Source organism: Lytechinus variegatus, chromosome 4 (genome assembly GCF_018143015.1).
Source record: "Lytechinus variegatus isolate NC3 chromosome 4, Lvar_3.0, whole genome shotgun sequence".
Taxonomy (NCBI): domain Eukaryota; kingdom Metazoa; phylum Echinodermata; class Echinoidea; order Temnopleuroida; family Toxopneustidae; genus Lytechinus; species Lytechinus variegatus.
Genome location: NC_054743.1, coordinates 59821949 through 59845561, shown reverse-complemented (window position 1 = coordinate 59845561; position 23613 = coordinate 59821949). Strand labels below are relative to the sequence as shown.

The window sequence follows — 23613 nt, the reverse complement described above, 5'->3', positions numbered from 1 at the left end:
TTTTCTCTTTTTATTCAAATCAAGTTTTTGTTGGGGTGGACTTGTTCTTTAAGTTCAGTTTTTTTGATCTCTTGATGACTGAAACATGCATACTAGTGAAAATAATTTGCTATCGAAGAGTTTGGGCTGGTGTTTCATCCACTAGGGAATTCCCCCTGTAATAGGCCTATAGTCGTCTATATGGTTAGAAGGTAGAAATTTGGCCTGCTCGCTGCAACAGAAAGATGGCGCACCATATTTTTTAATTCATCGAATTACAAGGTCACCTCTGGGACTTTTTTATCGTGATCATATGTATACACCCATGACGTATATGGTGGATTTCTTTTGCGGATAAAACAGAATGCTAACAAAAACTAATGTTTATTGTTTAATTTAATGTTTTGTCGATTACTATTAATATACGCTAACAAAAACTAATGTTTATTGTTTAATTTAATGTTTTGTCGATTACTATTAATATATTAATAGTAATCGACAAAACATTAAATTAAACAATAAACATTAGTTTTTGTTAGCATTCTGTTTTATCCGCAAAAGAAATCCACCATATACGTCATGGGTGTATACATATGCGCATGTATACTAGCGTGAAGTTTCACAGTACATCTTATTGTTACTTCAAGTACTTTTATGTTTCCGTTATTTGAAGTCAGATTAGCACTTTGGTTGGGTTTTCAATAATAATGCTCAACAAGAGTGAATTTATCTAATCGACAAAAGGAACGTCATTTAACATAGGCCTACTCTTGTAGCTATACTGCTATAGTCATGATGTTGTCGGGATGGGGTATGGAGAATAGTTAGTGAATGATCTAAATCAAAAGGGAATTCATTTTTTGACTGGAATGAAATTATTCTGTTTTAAGTTGGATTGGCTTGTTACTATCATATCTGGAGTTATTAATTCATGCTATTTATTAATATCACGTGTTCTTAGTTGCATCAGTTGATTCATTCTTTCCATTAAGGTAAGTTGGAGCGTAAATCAATTAGTAGAGTAAGCAGGATTGTCGTAGGTTGCGGTGTATCGTACCACCTGGACCCCTTGGAAGTTGTCCTGTACTAAATCCGTAGATTGGGATTTCATATCCGCCACATGCGTCTTCCGGTAGTAGATGCATAGGATGACACCCAGAACAAGTACGACCACACCCCCCGCACATGACAGGCCGATAATCATGGCCGTTTTGTTTGGTTCTTCTGGGTTCCTCTCTTGATCTGGCGTAGTTTGACGCGTGGTCAACTCCTCCGACGAAATTGTTTCAGTTGACAGATCACCTGGTTCAGTTTGATTGGTGGTTTGTTCAGTGGACAGAGTACCTTCTGTGGTTGCTTCTGTGGACACCGGTAAAGGACGGATGAAGAACAAGGATACGATGTTGGACAAATCCCCTACATTCCCGGCCTCGTCCCAAGCCCTTATTGCGAAATAGTACAGACGATCCTGCCCACTTTCGGGAAGAGTAACAGTGATGGTTTCGGTAACCCCTGGCGGGTTGATGTTGGAGATGTTCCCGTGGACCAGTTCATCTTGCGTGATCTCATCGCAATTGCTGAAATTCGTTCGAATAGACGTGAAGTTCGTTGAATAGCGGAGTTCGTAACTGTGTGCTTTGATTAGAAGAAAAGATACATTACTTGATTTTGTAAAGCCCCGGGGTAAAGCTCAACGATCTCAAACGTAGCTGGTTTCATTTATGCTAAGTATGAACATATATAGGTATGATCCTTGCACTCTAAACATGAAGTAATGAAGTGCTTACAATTTAGCACTTACTCCTTGTATAGTGAATGCACTTTGAGTGCTGACTTTCTAGTTCAAATTCAAATTCAATGACTAAATCAGCACTCAAAGTGCAATAACTACAATGACATTAAGCGCTAAATTAGCACTTCATTTATTAGAGTGTACAATGAAACTGCAAAGTGCATCTTAAAAAAACCACATGATTCTCCGAAGAAGAGAAAACATATTCCCTTTGCAAAAGGGTAATTTCAATAACTAATCTTAAAATGCAAAAATACAATGTCCCTATGTCCCTTTCTCAACCTATACCCTCTGAACACTCACCCCCCCCCCCTGTCGACAAAAAAAAACAATTATAATCTTTACCCATTCCTTGGTGTAGGTTATCTCCTACAGCAGTCCAGCTGAGTGTCACAGAGCCGTTATGATAGGAGAATGAGGTATACACCAGGTCCTGGATGCGGGAAGGTGGCAGGATGTCCGGAGCGTTCGGCGTGTAGCCTATAACTTTGAAGACCCCTCCTGATACTGTACGCATGAATGATGGCACTGCTGCGGTATCGATGGTGTCAGATTCAGCTGATCTTTTTACTGTGTCTAAAACCAAAAAAATATGGGTATCTTGGCTTGACATATATGTTTTGACAGATCCTAGATTTTTAATATTTACACATTACCCCATATATCGCGTGAGTAAAAAAAATAAATTGACATCTCTCAAATCCCCATCTTAAAGAAAAAGATATCATGAACGCATGATCATTATATATGGATGGAAAGAGTATCTTTTCCCAATTAAATTGATACCACAGTTATGCGGTATGTGTTAACGCTTGGATGATCAGTATTCTTTGCAGTAATGCGGATTTTGACTTGCGCCAGGGTAAGGCATGACTACAATAAATGAATGCAGATGTTCATTATGTCATAATACTACATGAGTTAGTAAACATATTTACAAATCCATTTTTGAAAATGAAAATCCATAATTTATTGTTCGAAATAGACATGAAATTATATACTCCGAAAATTTACTTTGCCCAATTGATCGTTGGCCCGGCAGCCACTGTGCAGCGCCAGATCGACGAGGTTCTATCCCTTTAATCATTGAACGCCAAACAGGGTAGCAGCAACTCCCATCTTTTAACGTCTTTTGGTCTGACGCGGCCGGGGTTTGAACCCCCGACCTCCCGGTTGTGAGACGGACGCTCTACCAACTGAGCCAACACACCGGTATGAAATTTACTTGAGAATTGATACAAAAAGTATTCATTAAACAGTTATAATGTAAACTATTGAAAATGTGTTTTGAAATTGATGTTAACCCTATCTAGGCCGGGGTATTTTGGGAGTTCAGATGGCCTTGAGATCTCGGACGTCGACCGCGCGATCGCGCCGAAAATTGGCACGCAGGTTGTCTGGGATATAATTTACAAGATTGTATCGTAATTTATTTCATGCGAAATATTATTAAGTAGTTATGTTAATTTATGCGTAATTAGTATGCGAAATCATACTCTTTCCTCTAACTCCATAAATAAAGCTCCAAATGTTCCAATTTTTGGCATAGACACTCTTTGAGATGTTCTTAGCAAGTGTACATGAAAAAATTGTGATATTAGATAATTTTTTTAATGTATATTGTTATTTGCAATTTCTTTTGCATTTCTTTGTTATTTGGACCCTTTGTTTTTCATTATTTTTTAAATGAAATTCGTTGCGTAATTTCGGAACCACGTACCCGGGTGACGCAAAATTGGTCTCAAAAATTGCTCAAGACAATTGAAAGTCAAAAGTCAGCGAGCAGCGCGATCAAAAAATTTTGCGCTGCGAAAATATCGCGCGACTCATTGAGGGGGGCTCGGAGGCCCCCCCCCCCCGGCCTAGATAGGGTTAATGCAACCATTATGGGATTATGTCATCATTGAAAGGATTTAAAAATTATATACTATATCAAACCTTTTATCGTTCCGTTGGTTTCAACTGAATGATTAAATTTTTCGAATCCTATTGCATCGACTTTAACGCTATATCTGCCGTTAGTTGTGATTTCTTGAAATGACGTTGAATAGGTCCCATCGTCTTTGAGTATGTCCGGATCTGATGAGTAGAAATTAAAACAACAATTAAGAGGTTTTAGCTTCTTATGAAAGAAATACGAAGCCACGAAGGCAAATCCAACAAGAAAATATTTTTTCATAAAAAATTGAATGTAGCACCTGCCTCCACCCCGGCCCCCCTCCACCAAAACAAAGAAAAGGCCCAACCAGTATACGATTCATTACTGCAGCAGTGCTGACTTTTAAAAAGACTACTGAATAATTATTCAGAACAAATATCGTTCATGTAATAAATGAGACAAGATGAAATACAATGTTAATTACCCCCTCAATGACATTTGACCTTGATCATGTAACCTACAAGACGATCAGTGATACTAGATTACCCTTTAATATCCAGATTTCAAGAACTAGATTCATAAACTTTTAGTTATTACAGCATCTAGAAAATACCCCCAACATGGCCAAAGTTCATATACCTTAAATGACACGAAGTTAATCTTGTTCATGTGACCTGAAACATACGCAGGATGTTCAGTAACACTTAAGTACATAATATGTCCAAATTTCATGAACTGGGTTCATATATTTTAAAAACAGCATATTCTATTCTAATTGTTGCTGAACAGAATAGACAGTATGCATATAACGGCAAATTCTTACAACGCCCTCACTGAGATGAAATGGGATTACCCATTTAACGGAGATGTCAGAGATGCGCCATCAGCTGCCGATCGCCAGCGCAGGCAAGACAATGGGTTTCACGGGCCTATTAACGTCGGGAAAGCAAGAGATATTCATTCGAGCCAACCCATTGCTATTTTTTTTATTTTGATATGGCTGATTGACAAAGTGTATGCATATGATTGTCCATCTAACACTGATTCTATTTTTGGTAATTACTGAACTTCCTTTTCCCAAATTGGGAAGAAATATCACAAATTTTGGACTATATTTTGACTGGCGGAAGGATTAGGGCTATTTTGCTATTTGAGGTGATGAATCTGCTCCCCCCGAAGGTGTCTTCAAACACGCCAATTTATTTTTAAAATGAGCCGGTCGAGGGACCCTTTTCTGGTCAGATATGGATTGCCAGATATATATCCTATCCACTGGTAGTAAACATTCGACCCCCGAATTTCATCCTTATTTTTTATGAATTTTTTAAAGTGCCAATTTAACACATGAGTCTATGGGGAATGAATTAGGCCTGTGAAACCAATGGGATCAGCCGTTATAAAGATGGCGGAATGATGACGTCACAGTGCACAAGGTCGTATTTTAGAGGATTACATCAATGGCTGTTGAGGAATCGGCTCACCTTTCCCGTTGTCCAATAATTCCACAGAGTGCGTTTGAGCGCTATCCGAAATGCTAGCGGTGACCTCGGCATTGAGTACAGGAAGATAATTCTGTTGAACCTGAGCATATATACCTTCGACTCGTTGCCCCCCCAAAAAGTTCACCTCCTTGATTAAATTGCAGAAGAAAAAAAATCGTAAGTGTAAATGTGGAAAACATCAAATGAAAACGATGAGTAAATCTGCGAAAACTGTACGCAAATACATTGTTCACAACATGTACACACACAAATATACACAACAAAAAAGTAAGTCCCCGCTAAATCAAATTTCTGTAACTTTTGAACGGAATCATTTTGAGATATGATATTTGATAGGTGGTTTTCTACACTCATTAAGCAACTGCTGGGGAAAATGGAATTGATCGGTTGAGTCACGCATGAGTGATTAAAGATTGAATTAAAAATGACCATTTTTGAGAGTCGTTTTCAGATTGTGCAAATACAAAGTTGGGCAAAAGTTTTTTAGGTGAATTTTATGGTGTTAATGCTGTTTTACTATCCATCATTGGTTACACTTCGTAATTCCGAAGGTTCGTAATTCCGAAACACGGAAATTGCCTATACCTCGATGTTCGTTAATCCGAAAACGGAAAAGGGTTCGTTAATCCGAACATTTGTGGCGTAATTCCGACGGTTCGTTATTCCGAAGGTTCGAAAATCCGAAAACGAAATAAGGTTCGTTGATCCGAAAACGAAATAAGGTTCGTTTTTCCGAAGGTTCGTTGATCCGAAAGCGAAATAAGGTTCGTTGATCCGAAAACGAAATAAGGTTCGATGTTGTTTGAAGGTTTGCATGGTGGCATGTACAATTGCTGATGTGGTTTACGGTACACCATGTGGAGTGTTATAGAAGCAGTGGATAGAAGAAGAGAAGGAAGTGGATAGGCGAGAAAGTGGAGATTTGAGAATAGAGTATTCTTTCTTGAGAATAGTCCTGAAAAGGACTGTAAACCAGAAGGAATGTTGAGTGAGAACAGCTTGAGTAGTAGAGCTGATGAGGAGATGCTGGCTTGCGTCGGCGAGTAGAGATGACGCAAGCCAGCATCTCCTCATCAGCTCTACTACTCAAGCTGTTCTCACTCAACATTCCTTCTGGTTTACAGTCCTTTTCAGGACTATTCTCAAGAAAGAATACTCTATTCTCAAATCTCCACTTTCTCGCCTATCCACTTCCTTCTCTTCTATCCACTGCTTCTATAACACTCCACATGGTGTACCGTAAACCACATCAGCAATTAGAAATAAGGTTCGTTAATACGAAAAATGAAAAGCGGGAAAGCAGAGGCAAGGGGAGGGGGGCGGGGGACACTGTTGCCGTTCAATTATTATGAGGATGGAAAGGCAAGGGCGGCCGAAAGAATTTTCGTTGGGAGGTAAAGCCAAAAAATGAAACTCATACGTCAAAATGGGCACTTTGGTGATATTTTTACCTTAAGATTATCATCTGCTTGAAGTCGTGTGTTTGATAGTGATTAAGTAGAGAAAAACTATGTTGAAGTGACTTCTTATTATGGCAAAATATATGTTTAGGCTTTATTTTTCGGGAGAGAGTATAATGAGCGAGCGGCTTGGTAAAACAAATTCAAAGGTGAAGTTGTAAAACGTTTTGGGGGTCAATTATTCTTAAAATGGCAATATTGCGAGGTGTTGCGAGCGTGAATCACAAGCTAAAACTTTAGGGTATTTCAATAAAAATGAAAATAAGTTTTTAAAAATCCGAGCAGATTTCTGCTGTCATTAAAAAGATGTGCATCTAACTAAAGAATGAACACGAGCGCAAAACGCGAGCTTAAACATACTGACCAGAAAAGGAACCTGTTAAAGAAAGCATTTAGTGACCTCTTTAGGGTGCATATTTCACCAATCGAATGAGAGTGCGAAGCGCAAGCTGAAAATTTGCAATATTCCAGCCTGAAAACTTAACTTGTATACTTTAAAAAGAGTATTTCATTTCGAAAAAAACATGAAAAACGGCATATTTATTTTTGAAAAAGGAACTTTCCCATTTTGGAAAATATTAATTTCCCTGTTTTTTATTTCATTTTTGGGGTGCAAGTGCCCCCTGCCTCCCTCCCGGCGGATCCAGCTTTCGTCAAATAGGAGGGGGGGGCAATTTTTTTTCAGCCATATTTTCCTCGATCGGCAGCTTAAAGTTGATTTTTGTTTGTTTCTTTGAAAGGGTAGTCCTAACAGTCAATAATTAGCTTTATACTTATAAAGTAAAGTAAATATGTAATAACATGATAAACCCTTTTTAAATAATGCGAGCTATATAGTTTTTTAATATGATGGGCGATATGTTAGTGATCTTTAAAACGAGATGCCTATGTAACTAAATTTAGATACTAACTGCGAGCAAGAAGTGCGAACAGAATTTAAAATATATAACCACAGACCTGATCTAAAGGGGACATTTTAAGAACTTTTTGCAGTTAGCTATGAAGACGATGCGTGTTTCAACCAATGGCGGCGGAACGTATTTTCCTATTTTTTTTCTTTGGGGGGGGCAAAGCAAAAAAAAGGGGCCAATAGGGGCAATTTGGTGCAAACGGATATTTTCACCATGAGATTATCACCTGTGTAAACAGGTTATGTGTTTTGTAGTAATTAAATTGAGCAAAATTTTTTAAGTGATCACTAAAGTTATATATTTACGTTTCATTTCTGCGAGCGTAGCGAGCAAGCGGTTTGGGGAAAAAATCAAATCTGAAGATGTAAAATTCGCCTTTTTGAGTAATTACTGTTAAAAGGGCATCCTTGTGAGATGTTGCGAGCGAATCACGTGCTCAAACTTTTGGAAATTTCATGTATTCCTAGAATGATAATATTGATATAGATATCATTTACCCAGGGAAGCCACTTCAGTTCTGAAAACTGTTCTCCCAGCCATTATTATTATCATTTTTACAAGAATGCTTAAAATGTCCAGTTTTCAGGTTGGAATATCACAAATTTTAAGCTTGCGGTTCGCGCTCTCATTATTTAGTTCGTGAGATATATATTCTATTCATGAGTCACTAAATGCAGTCCTTAAAAAATTACTTTCTGAAGCCTGTTGCATAAAACTTTTTACCTGAGAAAACTCTGGTAAAAACTGAAAACTAAGGTTAGTCTGATTTCCGCCACTGCATGACTTTAGCACAGGGCAAAAACTCCTGTAAAAACAACCTGAGTTTTCTCAGGTAAAAAGTTTTATGCAACGGGCCCCAGGTCAGTATATAAACATATTACAGCTTGCCCTCGCATTAGTTCTTTAGGAAGATACACATCTTTCTCACGATTACAAAAAATGCTCCGAATACTCACTTTACGTCTTGTTACATGAAATGTCTACTAGTTTGAGCTTGCAATTCGCGCTTTCAACATCTCACAAGGATCATTATTAGTATTATTTTTTATTTTATTACCAGCAGAAGCTGTTATTAAAAATGACATCCCCTCCAATACAAATCCTATCATCTAGAGGTTACTCGCACGCGACCAACACACTTGACCCCCTGCATCTTTAAACCATTTGCTTAGGCAGCAATTGCTCAGATAAAATCGAAATTAGCCTATGCTTGATCAGGGCGCCTATATTCTTAATGAAATACATGCTTTTGGCCACAACACACACATGTATCATCGATCGTTATTACTATCATTGCATAATATCGTGTAATCTTGTAATGACAACATCATTTTTGTTACCAAAATGAATAATTTTCATTTTCGGAAATACGAACCTTATTTCGTTTTCGGATTAACGAACCTTCGGAATTACGAACCTTATTTCGTTTTCGGATTAACGAACCTTCGGAATTACGAACCTTATTTCGTTTTCGGATTAACGAACCTTCGGAATTACGAACCTTATTTCGTTTTCGGATTAACGAACCTTCGGAATTACGAACCTTATTTCGTTTTCGGATTGACGAACCTTCGGAATTACGAACCTTCGGATTTACGAACCTTCGGAAATACGAACCTTCGGAATAACCGAACCTTCGGAATTACGAAGCTTCGGAATTACGAATGTATGCGCCATCGATTAGCCACTTTACACACAATTTTGATATCGTTTGTTCATGGTTGAGTGAGCACAATATTGAAGGGGCCACAGAAGCGGGGGTCGGGAGGCGCCCACTTTTTTCCAAAAGCATGTACAAAAAATTAAAATGACCATACGATTGTGATTATTTGTATGGTCATCCCCTCCCCCCCCCCCACTTTTGGCTCAGTCCCTCCCCCACATTTTGAAAACCGTTCCGCGGCCCCTGTATTGTGACGTCTCATCATGGGGATTTTTGGTAGTATCATCTACAGCTTGTTAGGTCATATTAAAAGGTTATTTAAATTTTGGATCCTTCACTGATTTGTCAATAAGTAAAACTGATCATAAGAGTTAGGAAAAGAATACATTTATGCAGTATAAAGAGTATTCATTCTAAGTTTTCGAATGTGCTCGCTCAACCATGAAAATGTTAAAAGTTCGGAAAGTGTGTGGTGATAGAAATGATGGATGATAAAAACAACAGCAATTAAAGTCACATTTGAAACCGAAATTGCCCCAAATATTCACCTTATTACCCTTTAAAATGAGTCTGTGACATTGAAAATACTCATTTTCCTCTTTGATGCGTGCTCACTCATCCATAAATAAACAAATCGATTTCATTTTTGCACAGAATTCTGCCCATAGGTTGATAAACATTACTGCCAAATGACATTGCTAAAGACAGCCTCGAAAAAAAGTTCCACCATATTGAATAAGGGATTACTTATTCTTAAACATATGCACCCATAATGTACGCAAGCCTATGAGAGAGGATCAACATTTAACAAATATGACACGAGGGTTTGTTCATTGGACGGTATCTGTTGCTTCTACCGACAGTTATTTCATGAAACTTCGCACATGGCTTCAGAGTAACACTATCCGAAAGGCGCGCACACCAAAATAACAATTCTATACGGCACAGAGTGGGGCCAAAGCTTTGAACTTTCTTCTCATTTGCATAATTTTCAAAAATTGTGTGCTCACTGATGCATTAAACTTCGGGATTTTCATAAAAATCAAATCAAATGAACCATGCAAGGAGATTTGTAACAGATATTCATAGTTACAAATTGCATCTTTTCCAATAACGTAAAAAAGAACTAATCACATTCCACATGTTCATCCAAGCGTGAATGTTTAACTCTTTGCATGCTGAATTAATTTTGACAATTAATAATGACAATTGTTGACATGTAATCTTCTTTAATTCAAGATTTCAATATTGCACCATTGATACTCATTATTATCATTATGATGATGTAATGCAAGAACTATTGCCTTTCATTAGCTTATCCAATTTGAAGGTAGGGGAGAAATCTAATTATTAGGATTGTTGAATTAAATTTTACAAATGTGCAAAATTGCAATATCGGCGCGCATACGCATTTGAATCATTGAAACATGTTAATTGGTCATGAACATAACGAAAAAGCTGATAAAAGATCAGTTTCAGTTACCAAAATGAAACAATACTTGCCTATGATATTTGAAAATCGTATTTTTTGTTTTTTAATAAGTGTTCATTGAACCGTGAAACGATGAATATTGTTGAAAATACTCTTCTCAAAAATAACTGCCACCATATTCTATCATTTGTATTGATAAAAATGTGTAAAAATCCACTCATAACAAATGTGGACTTGTGTTTATTCAACCGTGAAATTTAGCCAAAAAAGTTGCATCGTCTTTTAGAAAGTACCTTTTACAAGCCTTCTGACTATTTTACATGATGGGAATATGGAATCAATTCCAATAAAATGGAATCAAAGTAATGATATTTTGATTGTGACTTAAGAAAAGTGACATTTTTGCCTTCTGACCGTGCTCACTGAAGCATGACGTAAAATACGTCAATAACATTTACTCAGAAGGTAGCTTATAAAATTACCTAAACACGCTCATGTAAATATATATCAAAAACTCGCATTGGTTCGGAAATTATTGATGTTTGTTCAAGGGGACTTACTTTTTTTGTTGTGTATATATATATGTATATGTATATATATATATATATATATATATATATATATATATATATAATATATATATAATATAAAATAATATATATATATATATATATATATATATATATATATATATATATATATATATATATGAATATATATAAAGTGTGAGTAAAAAAAATGACACCTCATAATTCTCCAATATAAGGCTAAAGTGTATCATTAACACATAATTATTATATATGGCAAAGGGTACGCTCTCCCAGTTTGATACCATATTCATGTAGCATGTGTTAACGATTGGATGAGGTATTCTTTGCAGTGATGTAAACTTTGTTTTGCGCCAAAGTAAGGTATGACAGCAATGAATGATCCAGATGCCAATTATGTCATAATATTACAAGGGTGACATTAAAATCCATTTTAAACACCTTTTCAATAATTTACATTATAATTGTTTAATAGACACATTTTAGTATCAATTCTAAAGTTAATTTTGTTGAAAAGGGATTTGCAAAAATGTTCACTAAGTCATGAGGATTATGATATTATTTGCAACTGGAATGATTTTTTACAATCATGCCTTACCTTGGCGTAAATCAAAATTTACATCACTGCAATTAATATCTAATGATTATCCAAGCTTGAAGACATATAACATAAAATATGGTTATCATCATATTTTGGAGAAAATGCTATTTCCAGCCTTATATAATATTTATACCCTAACTTGTTGATTTTTTTTACTCACACGGTATATATAACGATATTACATTCCGCATGTTGGATACGGATGAGACAAAAGAGAGAAAGAGGTAATGCATTGCAGTTCCAACCAAGTATTCTCCAATTTTTCGACGCAAACCTCAGATTCAGATTCATTTATTTCACACCTCTTTAAAATACAAAAATACATAAATACGTAAATACAAATAAAATTCCTATACAACAGAACAGATATTGACAAGTATAAAGTCATAAACAGATAGTAAAACACAGTAAATAAAAACAATGATTTCCGCTGTACGGCGGATGTGGGGGAAAGACAGAAAGCCAATATGGCCTATCGAGGTCTATCCCCTGATTACCGGACAACAGGAAAAAAAAAACATAATTCAAGAAAGGGGAAAACAGAGGAATTAAAATCCTAGTTAGCGGGAGAGGGGGTGGCAGGCGAAGGAGGGGACACAAGTGTTAATTATTTAATATTGTATAATATTGTATTGTAATAAGTCATTATGGCGTATGTACACATAAATATTTTACTGATACAGATGTATATATAACATTCAGAATTTCACTTAATTTTTCTATATTTTATGATTAATATGACTTAAAAGAAGAAAAAAAAATATTTGCACCTCGCGTCTTCATCAAGAATACAAAACTCACTATATATGTATGTATATGTATGTATATATATATATATATATATATATATATATATATATTATATATATATATATATATAATCATTTTTTTAGAATGAAAATGAGACAGTTTATTAATACTTATACAAAAGAAAAGGCAAAAGTCAGAAAAAATGAAATTAAAAAAATAGAGAAAGAAATAGAAGAATTAGAAAATAAACTTTTGTCTCAGCCATTAAGAAATATAATTGATGACATTGATGAGAAAAAATCTAATTTGAACAAATTATATGATTATAGTCGACAAGGTTTAAAAATTCGTTCAAGGGCAGTCTGGTTTGAGGAAGGAGAACAAAAATCACAATAATATGAACAGTTATTGAAGTCTAATAAACGAAAAAGTGTGATAAAAGAATTATATAATGACGATAATCACATCATTAAGGATAGAAAGGAAATATTGAAGAAGATTGGAACGTATTATGACAACTTATACTCATTGAGTGAAGCTATTGTTAATGAAAATTCTTTGTTCCTTAAAGGTCAAGTCCACCTCAGAAAAATGTTGATTTGAATCAATAGAGAAAAATCAGACAAGCACAATGCTGAAAATTTCATCAAAATCGGATGTAAAACAAGAAAGTTGTGGCATTTTAAAGTTTCGCTTATTTTCAACAAAATAGTTATATGAAAGAGCCAGTTACATCTAAATGAGAGAGTCGATGATGTCACTCACTCACTATTTCTTTTGTTTTTTATTGTTTGAATTATACAATATTTCAATTTTTACGAATTTGACGATTAGGACCTCCTTGCCTGAAGCACAAAATGTTAAAATAATGGAATTCCATGTGTTCAGTGAGGAATGAAACTTCATTTTACATGACAATGACGAGAAAATATTTCATATTTCATATAATAAATTACAAAAGAAATAGTGAGTGATTGATGTCATCAACTCTCTCATTTAAATGTAACTGACTCGTTCATATAACAATTTTGTTGAAAATGAGCGAAACTTTAAAATGCCATAACTTTCTTATCTTACATCCGATTTTGATGAAATTGTCAGTGTTATGCTTGTTGATCTTTTCTCTTTTTATTCAAATCAAGTTTTTGTTGGGGTGGACTTGTCCTTTAAGGATATTCCTCAATTAAGTTAAGAAAGTTGTAATATATGTGAAGGTAGAATAAGTATTCATGAATGTTTAAATGTTTTAAAAGAAATGAAATATAATAAGTCCCTGGTAACGATGGTTTTACGGAAGAGTTTTATTATACTTTTTGGAATTTATTAGGGGACTTTCGGTAGATGTTTTAGATGAAACATATCGTCGGCGGTCATCCGAACCGTCGTATCAGTCAATTTTAGCAAAAAAAAAATCAATTTTGAGATTTTTGCAGAAAATTAAAGTACAAGTCGTACTCTATTCATAACTAAATTTCCAGGCAGCAATTTATTTAATTTTCTGAGATATGAAGGGATTTGCACGGCGATGCCATACATTTTTTTTTATAAAATGCGAAAATCCCGTTGGAAACATTAACCGTAACAGAGCGATACGACGTTTTGACTGACCGCGATTTCAATGCGCGCGGTCAGCCAAACTGTCGTATCGGCCATCTGCACTGCACTGACTTTGCACGTGAAAAGCGATACGACGTTTTGTCTGACCGCGCGCATTGAAATCGCGGTCAGGGTTGTTGAATTCCCTATGGCGTTTTTGAACGGGGCAAATGTAAACCGCTCAAACCGAAATTAAAAGCATGTAGCTCTTTTTGCGATATTTTCTCTGATCCTTGCTTTTGTGTGAAAATGAGGATACCATTGTCAAGCAATTGTTTTGGTCTTTCCAACCATGTATTTTTCTAGCACTGAATGAGTAAACTTTGAAGTCGATTTTCTCTGAAATGGGTTTGCACCGTCGCACAGTGGGCCAGAATGAACCCAAAGTGCGCCAAAACCCATTATTCACACATTTGCACGATTAAATTCGGTAATTTCACCTGTAGAATTCAATAAAAGTATTTTCAAATATTGATGACGTCGTTAAAATACTGTTTTCGGATTGGCTGTTATCATTTGAGAAGAAATGACGTGTTTCTAATTCTACAATAAGTTTCAAATGTTTAGAAACTAGTTTTAGAGAAATTTCAGAAAGAATTAGGCACATTAGCAAACATCAAACACACAAACAGGCAAACAAACAAGAAAAGTCTGTGCTCGGGATATACAAACAATTCAATTGGTGACTTGAGTATCGCTTGAAGAGGGCGCCTTACCATAAATCCGGAATTGTGAAATTCAAAGTGAAATTGTAAAAAAAAATGCAAAGGAGTATTTTCATACCTGGGTACAAGGATTAACCACACCTCCATGAATTAAAATGAATTGATACCAGAAGTGGCCAGTGAAATCTTGAAAACAATTATTCCAATGATAAATAATAGAAGCCGGGTCCTCTGCAGGTTAATCAGTACAAGGACCTGCAAGGCTTACCTATTTCACCAAGAACGCCGTATACAAATTTATTCTGAATCAGAGTCTCTCTCTCTCTGCTATCTCACCAACTAGTATGTCTTTGGTGAGAGGATCGTTTAGCATACTTTGAACATCAGGGGAGGAGGCTGTGATTTTTGTACTCTTAAAAACTTGCTACTAATCACAATGTCACCTGTTACTATTAGTCTTTGGAATACATATAAAGTCAATGAGAGTCACAAACCAAACAATCCTTGCAATGATAATACACACTTCCTTCTTGATCGACACTAACAACAACTTATACTAAATTTAGAATGAGCCAAGAGATAAACGAATTCATACGTGTATGTGAAGTTACAAACCCTTGGGGGGATAAATACTTATGATGATAATGCAACTTATACATGTATAGAGCCCACGTATATCCCATCTCTGTCCTATACACATTTTCATATTTTGTCAGAAAACTGCGTGAGACCTACCACATCCCTAGTCATGTGTGTTATAGCGATATACAATAGCCCCTACTTGGCCTATTAACAACAAAACAAATTAATAATCTTATCCGGGAATCTTACCTTAAGAATTAATCTTCTTAGGATGACAGCATATCAGACATGGAACACGGGATGAAACAGTTTGACATCAAAATGAAGTTGTGTTACACGTATTATCATATAGTTAGTGGAAGTGGAAATGAAAGCTTGTCTTTTAACAAAAGTATTTTAGGCAGATACTAGTCACAAGAGCCTTACACTGTCTTGAGCCAGACACCCCCCCCCCCCTCTCTCTCTCTCTCTCCCAGCAGGGGATAGGGAGTCACCCGCAACGTTCGGCACGAGCATGAGACACTAACTTGGAACGATTTTTGTGATAAATACGGCGAACATGTGGTTGGAAAATTATTTCATTTTTTTTTTATTTTTATTTCTTTTTTGGTGGGGGGGGGGTCGTGTGGTAGCAGTTGGAGAGAGAGAGAGAGCTCCTACTATTTTCATGATTTTATGTGGTACCTGGATTGGTTTCATTTTTGAAATACATGTGAGTTTTTAATAAACTTTTAAAACGTTTTAATGTGCAATCACTGTTGATTTTCGTCTACATAGCCTATTACAGTGTATAGATCTCCATGTACCAACGAACGTTACCTTACATTCTTCACATTTTTTACATTTGCATAATAATAAACGGCACAGCTACGTAATATGTTGGTCACCATGGCGCCGCTATACTGTTAACTACTCGTCTCTGTTGCAGGAACTTTACTATCTAACTCGGTCTCACGACATTCAGTATGTCATAATCGTCACCAGAAACGTTACGTACATTGTCCCATCCGTTACTATAGCAAATCTACCGCAAACTTTAACATTCATATTTTATCTCATGGCGACATTCAACCCAACCCAGGTCCCCCAAATCATGAAACACACAATACACAAACATTGAAACAAGTTTCTGGTATCACATATGCAAGAAGTCTTCGAAATAAGATGGGCGAAATAGAACCCTTCCTCCAATCAAGATCATATGATATAATAAACATCACCGAAACACGGCTAACAGAACACGACACCGTAATGACAGGATTTGATGCATACCAAATCTTTCGACGCGATCGACCCAGTGGAAGGGGTGGGGGAGTTTTGGCTGCCATTATACCAGATCTCTATCCGAGGAGAAAATCGGATCTAGAAAAGGATAACATCGAGATGTCGTGTGCTGATATTACATCACGTTTTCATGTTAAATGGCTCTTATGTGTTGTTTATCACCCTCCTAATGCCCCATCATAGTTTTGGGATCATCTCCAGACAGCCGTTGATGATTTACAAGTTGCCTCAGCTATGGAAGCTTAAGAGTGCCACCGAGATGTTGAAATAATTATCTTGGGAAGTCGACATCTTCATAGCAAAAGATCAGATGACGAGATCCTGGATCTCATCATGTCAACATCTTTTAGAAGAGATGATGAGATGACAAGATCCCGGATCTCATCATGTCAACATCTTTTAGAAGAGATGATGAGATGACAAGATCCCGGATCTCATCATGTCAACATCTTTTAGAAGAGATGATGAGATGACAAGATCCCGGATCTCGTCATGTCGTCATCTTTTAGAAGAGATGATGAGATGACAAGATCCCGGATCTCATCATGTCAACATCTTGTAGAATAGATGATCAGATGACAAGATCCAGGGCCCGTATTCCATAAACAAGATGAGCTTTTTGCTTAAGTATTAGCAATTTGTCTTAGCATTTTGCTTGCCTAAGAAATGTTCCGTAACGATATTCTATAAAATTTAAGACATTTGTCTCAAGTCAGGCGATATGGCTAAGCCAAAGTCTCAAATGCTATGACCTTCAGTGACCTTCTTAATGATAAATTGCTGCAGAGGTCACTGCAACAAACTTGCAAAAATGCGACTAAAGTTGTTTTTTCTTAAAAATTTGGATTTTATTAAAACTAATTACAACTATTGTAGTAAGAGAAGAGCATTCATCACACATATATGGTAAGAATTTCTAATTCAACTTATCTATATTTTTGTTAATTACCAAAACATTTCAATCCCAAACCGAGTGACTTGCACAGTTTTTTTGTGTATCAGTCCCATATATTACTTTTCTTGTATTGTTTGTCAAAACATAAATTGAATATATTCCTCTCGACATCTTTACTCTAACTTCAGTTTAAGTAGACCTAGGCCCCCTAAGGGAAAACTTTTGTAACTTTTGAGACTAGTCTTGGGTCTAACATTAGGCCTAGATCTAGCCTAGGCCCTAGATCTATAATATCCGTCTGTTTGTTTTTTACTTTTTTTTACTAGTTTCATGAAGGCTGCAAACGTAACTTTGTCAGTCTAGTAGTTGCATGCCATAGTGGAGCAACCGAGACTGTATTATATAATAGTATGATAATACATCACGTACACATATATCCCGGTGGGGTCACTCAGCCGCAGAGGGGGACACGTATGACCGTTACCACAAATGCAAGTGACCCCCTATTGCAGTCAATTTCAAGGACATTTTGTGAAATTTACCCCCTATTTTCACGCAAAACAAGGACAAAATTGCGGTAAAATGGTACCTTGAAACACCCCTAATTATAAGATTGTAAGGACACTTTTGCCCATTTCGCAAATTTACCCCTATTTACCGTATTTCAAGGACAGGGCATTTAACACCCTTTCCTCACTAGAGGAAATTGCAACACAGGCGTCAGAGTGCTCAGTCCTTAAAGATGACCAAGAGCCAAGTCATACTGATACAATAATCCAAAAGAACTTTATTTTTCTTGAAAAATAAGAAAAGTAGAATTCTTTGTAAAAATAAATGGAGAGTTGTCCATATAAAGATAGAGCATGATGCGCGCACCCTCTGCGGCTGGTGACTCGGCGACGGATTTTACTTCCCGTAATCGTTCTCCCCTTTTTCCTGACCCCTATTTCCATCAGATCGAGGATGGTGAGCACCCCTATTTTCACTACTTCGAGGAGAGTTCTGTCCGCGGACGTTCCGTGAAATTGACCCCTTTTCCCGCGATTTTGGTAACGGTCATGCGGTCCCCAAGTCATATTGAGTGACCCCACCGGGACATATATATATTAGTATTGGTCTAGGCCTAGAACAACATTCAGGACTTAGCCTGGCTTAGCCTTAGGCCTACTTAGGACATGGATAGATTCACATGTAGGACTAGAATAGATCTGACTTAGAGTTAGGCCTAGCCCTAGACCAAAAGCTTCTGTCTCCGACTGGATTTTGGTTTTTCTGCTAAACTACGAGTACGACACTCGACAGTCTAACAACGTTACATTGGCCTAGATCCTAATCTCACCAATGTGATATGACAGTAAATGTCAGAAACTTTTGAATAAATTCCCAGAAACGACGGTTATTCCTGTCTACAGTGCTACTGCTAGGCCTATCGCATTCGTTATGCATTGCTTGCCAACTACGCCTAAACTTAGATCTAGGCCTAGATCTAGTCCTGACCTAGACATCTACATGTATGTAGATTCTAAGTAGATCTAGGCCTAGGTCTACTTCTGTTTTAGGTCCATATGTTTGTTTGGAGGAGTTCTTGATTTATACATTTGGGGAGTTTGTTTAGATCTAGGTTTCTAGAAAACATGCCTAAAGTAAAGCCTAGTACAAGTAGACCAACAGCTCAGTCTAGACTGGGACCTAGATTTACATAAAAATTTACTTCAGGTCTAGGCGGCCTAGCCTATTATGGCTATAATTTCTTCTATTCGTTCTAGATTCTATTATTAGCCTAGCCAGTAGCCCTAACGTTAGGACTGGCTGATCTAGTCAGACTAGTCTACTGTTTGATCTAGAATCTCTAACGTAGGCCTAGATCTAGAGGAAAAATAAGACTAAAAGCTAGACCCTATCTAGATCTAGTAGAAGTAGAACTATAACAATCTAGGTGTTAATAGTTATAGGTCGAGATCTAAAGTAGAGACTTGTAGACTCTATCAAAATATAGATTCTAGTTCTAAAAAATAGTAAATGTAGGCTAGTCTAGATCTATTCATCTAACAGTAGGCCTGAAAAGGAAAGCAGGCTAGGGATCTGGCATTAAGTTGTATCCAGTCAAATGTGAATTTCTTCTTTTTGGCTCCAAAGTACCGGTACATCTTAGTAAAATCCACATCGACTCAATCTCATTTTCTGGCCTCACTGTAAATCTGTCAAGTTCTTGTCGCAATCTCGGTATAGATTTTGATTCTCACATGTCTAATCACATTTCTTTTATTTGTAGATCAGTTCACTACCAATTGCAAAATATTGGTTTTATTAGGAAATACTTGTCTCGACCGGCCACAGAAAAATTGGTTCATGCAACAAATTTTCCAATATAGATTATGTCTTGCAGATCTATACCTCAAAATCAATGTGTGAGCCAACTTTTATAAGAATTGGTTGAAAACTAAAAAGGGTTTCAAACCACAAGATTTTCACCTAATTTCATTATATAACATGTTGTTACCTTGGCAACACAATTTCTGATACAGACCAAAAATATTCTTGCACATTTTTAACTCAAGACTGATGTGTGTGCCAAATTTCATGAGCATTGGTTGAAAAAGATGAAGGAGTTCGAACTACAAGATTTTCGTTAAATAATATGTTGTTACCATGGCAACACGATTTTTGATACAGGCAAAAATATGTCTTAGACATCTTCAACTCAAGACTAATGTGTATGCCAAGTATTTAGGAGAATAGACCAGTTGAAAACTGATAAAGTAATTCAATCACAAGATTTTTCATTTATTTTTGGTATTTTTTGTTACCATGGCAACACAATTTTATATATAGGCATAAAATATGTTTTGCACATTTTCACATCAAGACTAATGTTTGTGCCACATTTCAGGAAAATTGGTTAAAAACTGAGGAAGTAGTTGGAACAGCAAGATTTATACATAATTTTTGCCTTTATATACCGTTACCATGGCAACACATTTTCTGACACATGCATTAATGTGTCTTGCACATCTTTCCTCAAATCCAATGTGTGAGCCAACTTTGATGAGAATTGGTAGAAAATTAATGAAGTATTTTAAACGGAAAAATTTTGAGAATTGGTAGAAAATTAATGAAGTATTTTAAACGGAAAAATTTTGGCCATAATATATTGTTACCATGGCAACACAATTTCTGAAAAAGAAAAACATCTTCCACCTCCTTACCTTAAGACCAATGTGTGTTCAAAATTTCATGAAAATCGGTTTAAAAAATGAGGTAGGAGCTCGAAATGCAATATAGGTATAATTTGTAAAATTTCGTTGGCTGAATTACCTTGAAACTAATACAATTAAGACAACTCACAGCTGTTTTAAAGTTAGGGCTAAATTCTTAGCCATGTTGTATTTATGAAGTACAGAATCAGCAGTTTAAGAAAAGTTACTGAGCCATTCATCCTATATCTGTCTTAGTTGCGCAAAACCTCTTAGCCAAATTCTAAGACAAAATTCTTAGCCAATTCTTTATGGAATACGCGTTTTGACTAAGAGTTTTATCTTAGACAGAAAAATAAGACAAAATGCTTAGATTTTTTACTTAAGCATGCTTATCTCGTTTATGGAATGCGGGCCCTGGATCTCATGTTAACATCTTTTAGAAGAGATGATCAGATGACAAGATCCCGGATCTCGTCATGTCGACATCTTTTAGAAGAAATTGTCAGATGACAAGATCTTCGATCCATGATCATGTTATCTAATCATCTCTTCTTAAAGATGTAGACATGACGAGTTACGAGATCATGACATCTGATCATCTCTTCCACTGGATGTAGACATGACGAGATCCAAGATCTTGTCATCTCATCATCTCTTCTACAATATGTCAACATGATGAGATCCGGGATCTTGTCATCTCATCATCTCTTCTACAAGATGTCAACATAATGAGATCCGGGATCTTGTCATCTCATCATCTCTTCTAAAAGATGTTGACATGATGAGATCCGGGATCTTGTCATCTCATCATCTCTTCTAAAAGATGTTGACATGATGAGATTCGGGATCTTGTCATCTCATCATCTCTTCTTAAAGATGTCGACATGATGAGATCCGGGATCTCGTCATCTTATCTTTTGCTATCAAGATGTCGACTTCCCGAGATAATTATCTCAATACTCGGTGGCACTTTTAAGCTTCCATACTCAGCAGACTACCATGGCGTCATCTTAACCGGAGACTTCAACGTCAATAGGGCCAATCCGCATCTTCCAACCGTTCAACATCTGGAACGCATTACGTCATCGATGGACCTGTATCAGATGATCGATGACGTCACCCGGCGATCACCCGAAAACCCCCGCATAGGAACAATAATAGATCTTCTATTTACTAATCGTCCACACTTAGTATTGGATGTGTGTACTCAAGCAAACCAATGCAGTAACCAGCGATCATCATGCAATCTGTTTTAAGGTCAAGTTGAAAAAGTTGCCTCCACCCAAACAGATTTTGCGTGACTATCTACAGTATAAGAAGGCTGATACAGATCATTTAAATAACATTTTACATTATGCCCCTTGGGACTTATTTATGGATGCTGATAATATTGACGATTCTTTGGACGGCTTTATGGATATTTTTGATGCGGCGATTCGTGATTGCATCCCCCGAAAAAGAAGCCGTAATAACCATTTAAGTCCTTGGATAACGCCTAACATTAAGAAAATGATCAGTAAGAAAAATATTGTTTAAGAAAGCCAAAGGGATGCGTACCAACGACAGTTGGCACGCGTATAGGGACTTACGTAATGAAGTGAAAGTTTTGATAAACAAGTCATACTACTCATATTTAAATGAATTGCTATCAGACAAAGATGACAGCAGGAAAAGATTTTTTTGCATTTGTGCGTAGTGAGAGAAAAAATCGTGCTCCCTATTTTCAATAGATAACAATGGAATACCTGAGCATGAACCAAGCAAGATAGCACACTGAGGTGTTTGCTAATTATTTCAGTACATTGTTCACCCCAGGTAATATACTTGAAATGATATTCCTGAACCAAGATCAGATGTCGATGCTTTTTTACCATATTTACAGAATGTCAACATTTCTACATGCGATGTTTCCAAAGTGATACAAACCCTTCATAATGATAAATCACCCGTCCGGATAATATTACTCCGAAATGTGCTCGAATTCGATATCCCCTGTTCTGTGCAAGTTATTTAACCATTCTTTGTCTCTTGGTCAATTACCAAATTCTTTGAAGCAATTTCCCCAATACACAAATCTGGAAATACCTCCTTACCTTTATAGACCGATTGCATTGACATCCGCAGTGTGTAAAGTCATTGAGAAAGTAATAACGAATGAAATCCAACAACCCATATCAGAAAATTGTTTACTAAACCCAAACCAACATGGCTTTGTTAAAGGTAAATCGTGCGTCACCCAAGTGCTAAATATCACAAACCATTGGTTACGTATCCTTGATGTAACCCCCCCCCCCTTCTCTCTCTCTCCCACTCTCTCCTTTCCTTTCTTTTGGTCACCTACACTCAGCTTAATTCCCCTTTCCCGTCATTTCCACTCATTTTCAGTAACTAAATTTATTTATATATTTCATTAATCGCATGCCGCACCCCTTTACAATTATGAGTATTTTATTATTGTTAAGTTATTAATATATTATATATTGTAAATCAACCATTGGAATTGGGACAGGAGGCTTTATGCCACAGTAATTAAGTTAACTTTGTCTGTCCCTGGCGTTCCAATGGTTGGTATTTCTTATTTTGTATTGTTTACACTGAAATGTATTTTTGAATATTATTTGCCGAATAAATAATAAGAAGAAAATAAAAAAATAATAAGAAAATGCGCGTATATGCAGCTAAATTTGATATCAGTGTAAAGCATGAACCATAACAAAGACCGTCATGGTATTTACAGCGCAGCAATCGGCAGCAATTTGTAAAAGAAATGCTCATGAAAAAAAAATTGCTAACCCCCCCCCCACTGTCAAATGGTTTCGTCCAAAGTGGGTAAAGTCATTATTACATTTGTGGGCGATCAAAAATTATTACATTTGT

At 36.4% G+C, this 23613-nt stretch overlaps 1 protein-coding gene across 1 annotated transcript in view; it reads right to left on the bottom strand.

The window, feature by feature from the left end:
• Positions 1-586: 586 nt before the first annotated feature.
• The window catches only part of LOC121413127 (calcium-activated chloride channel regulator 4A-like), a 32131-nt gene continuing 9104 nt past the window's right edge, over positions 587-23613 (bottom strand). Inside the window, exons 3-6 of the mRNA XM_041605890.1 lie at positions 5132-5279; positions 3710-3850; positions 2117-2347; positions 587-1614 (exon numbers count right to left, since the gene is read on the bottom strand). Of these exons, the coding sequence (XP_041461824.1) occupies positions 989-1614; positions 2117-2347; positions 3710-3850; positions 5132-5279 (1146 nt within the window). The 3' untranslated portion in view covers positions 587-988. The remainder of the gene's footprint in view (positions 1615-2116; positions 2348-3709; positions 3851-5131; positions 5280-23613) is intronic.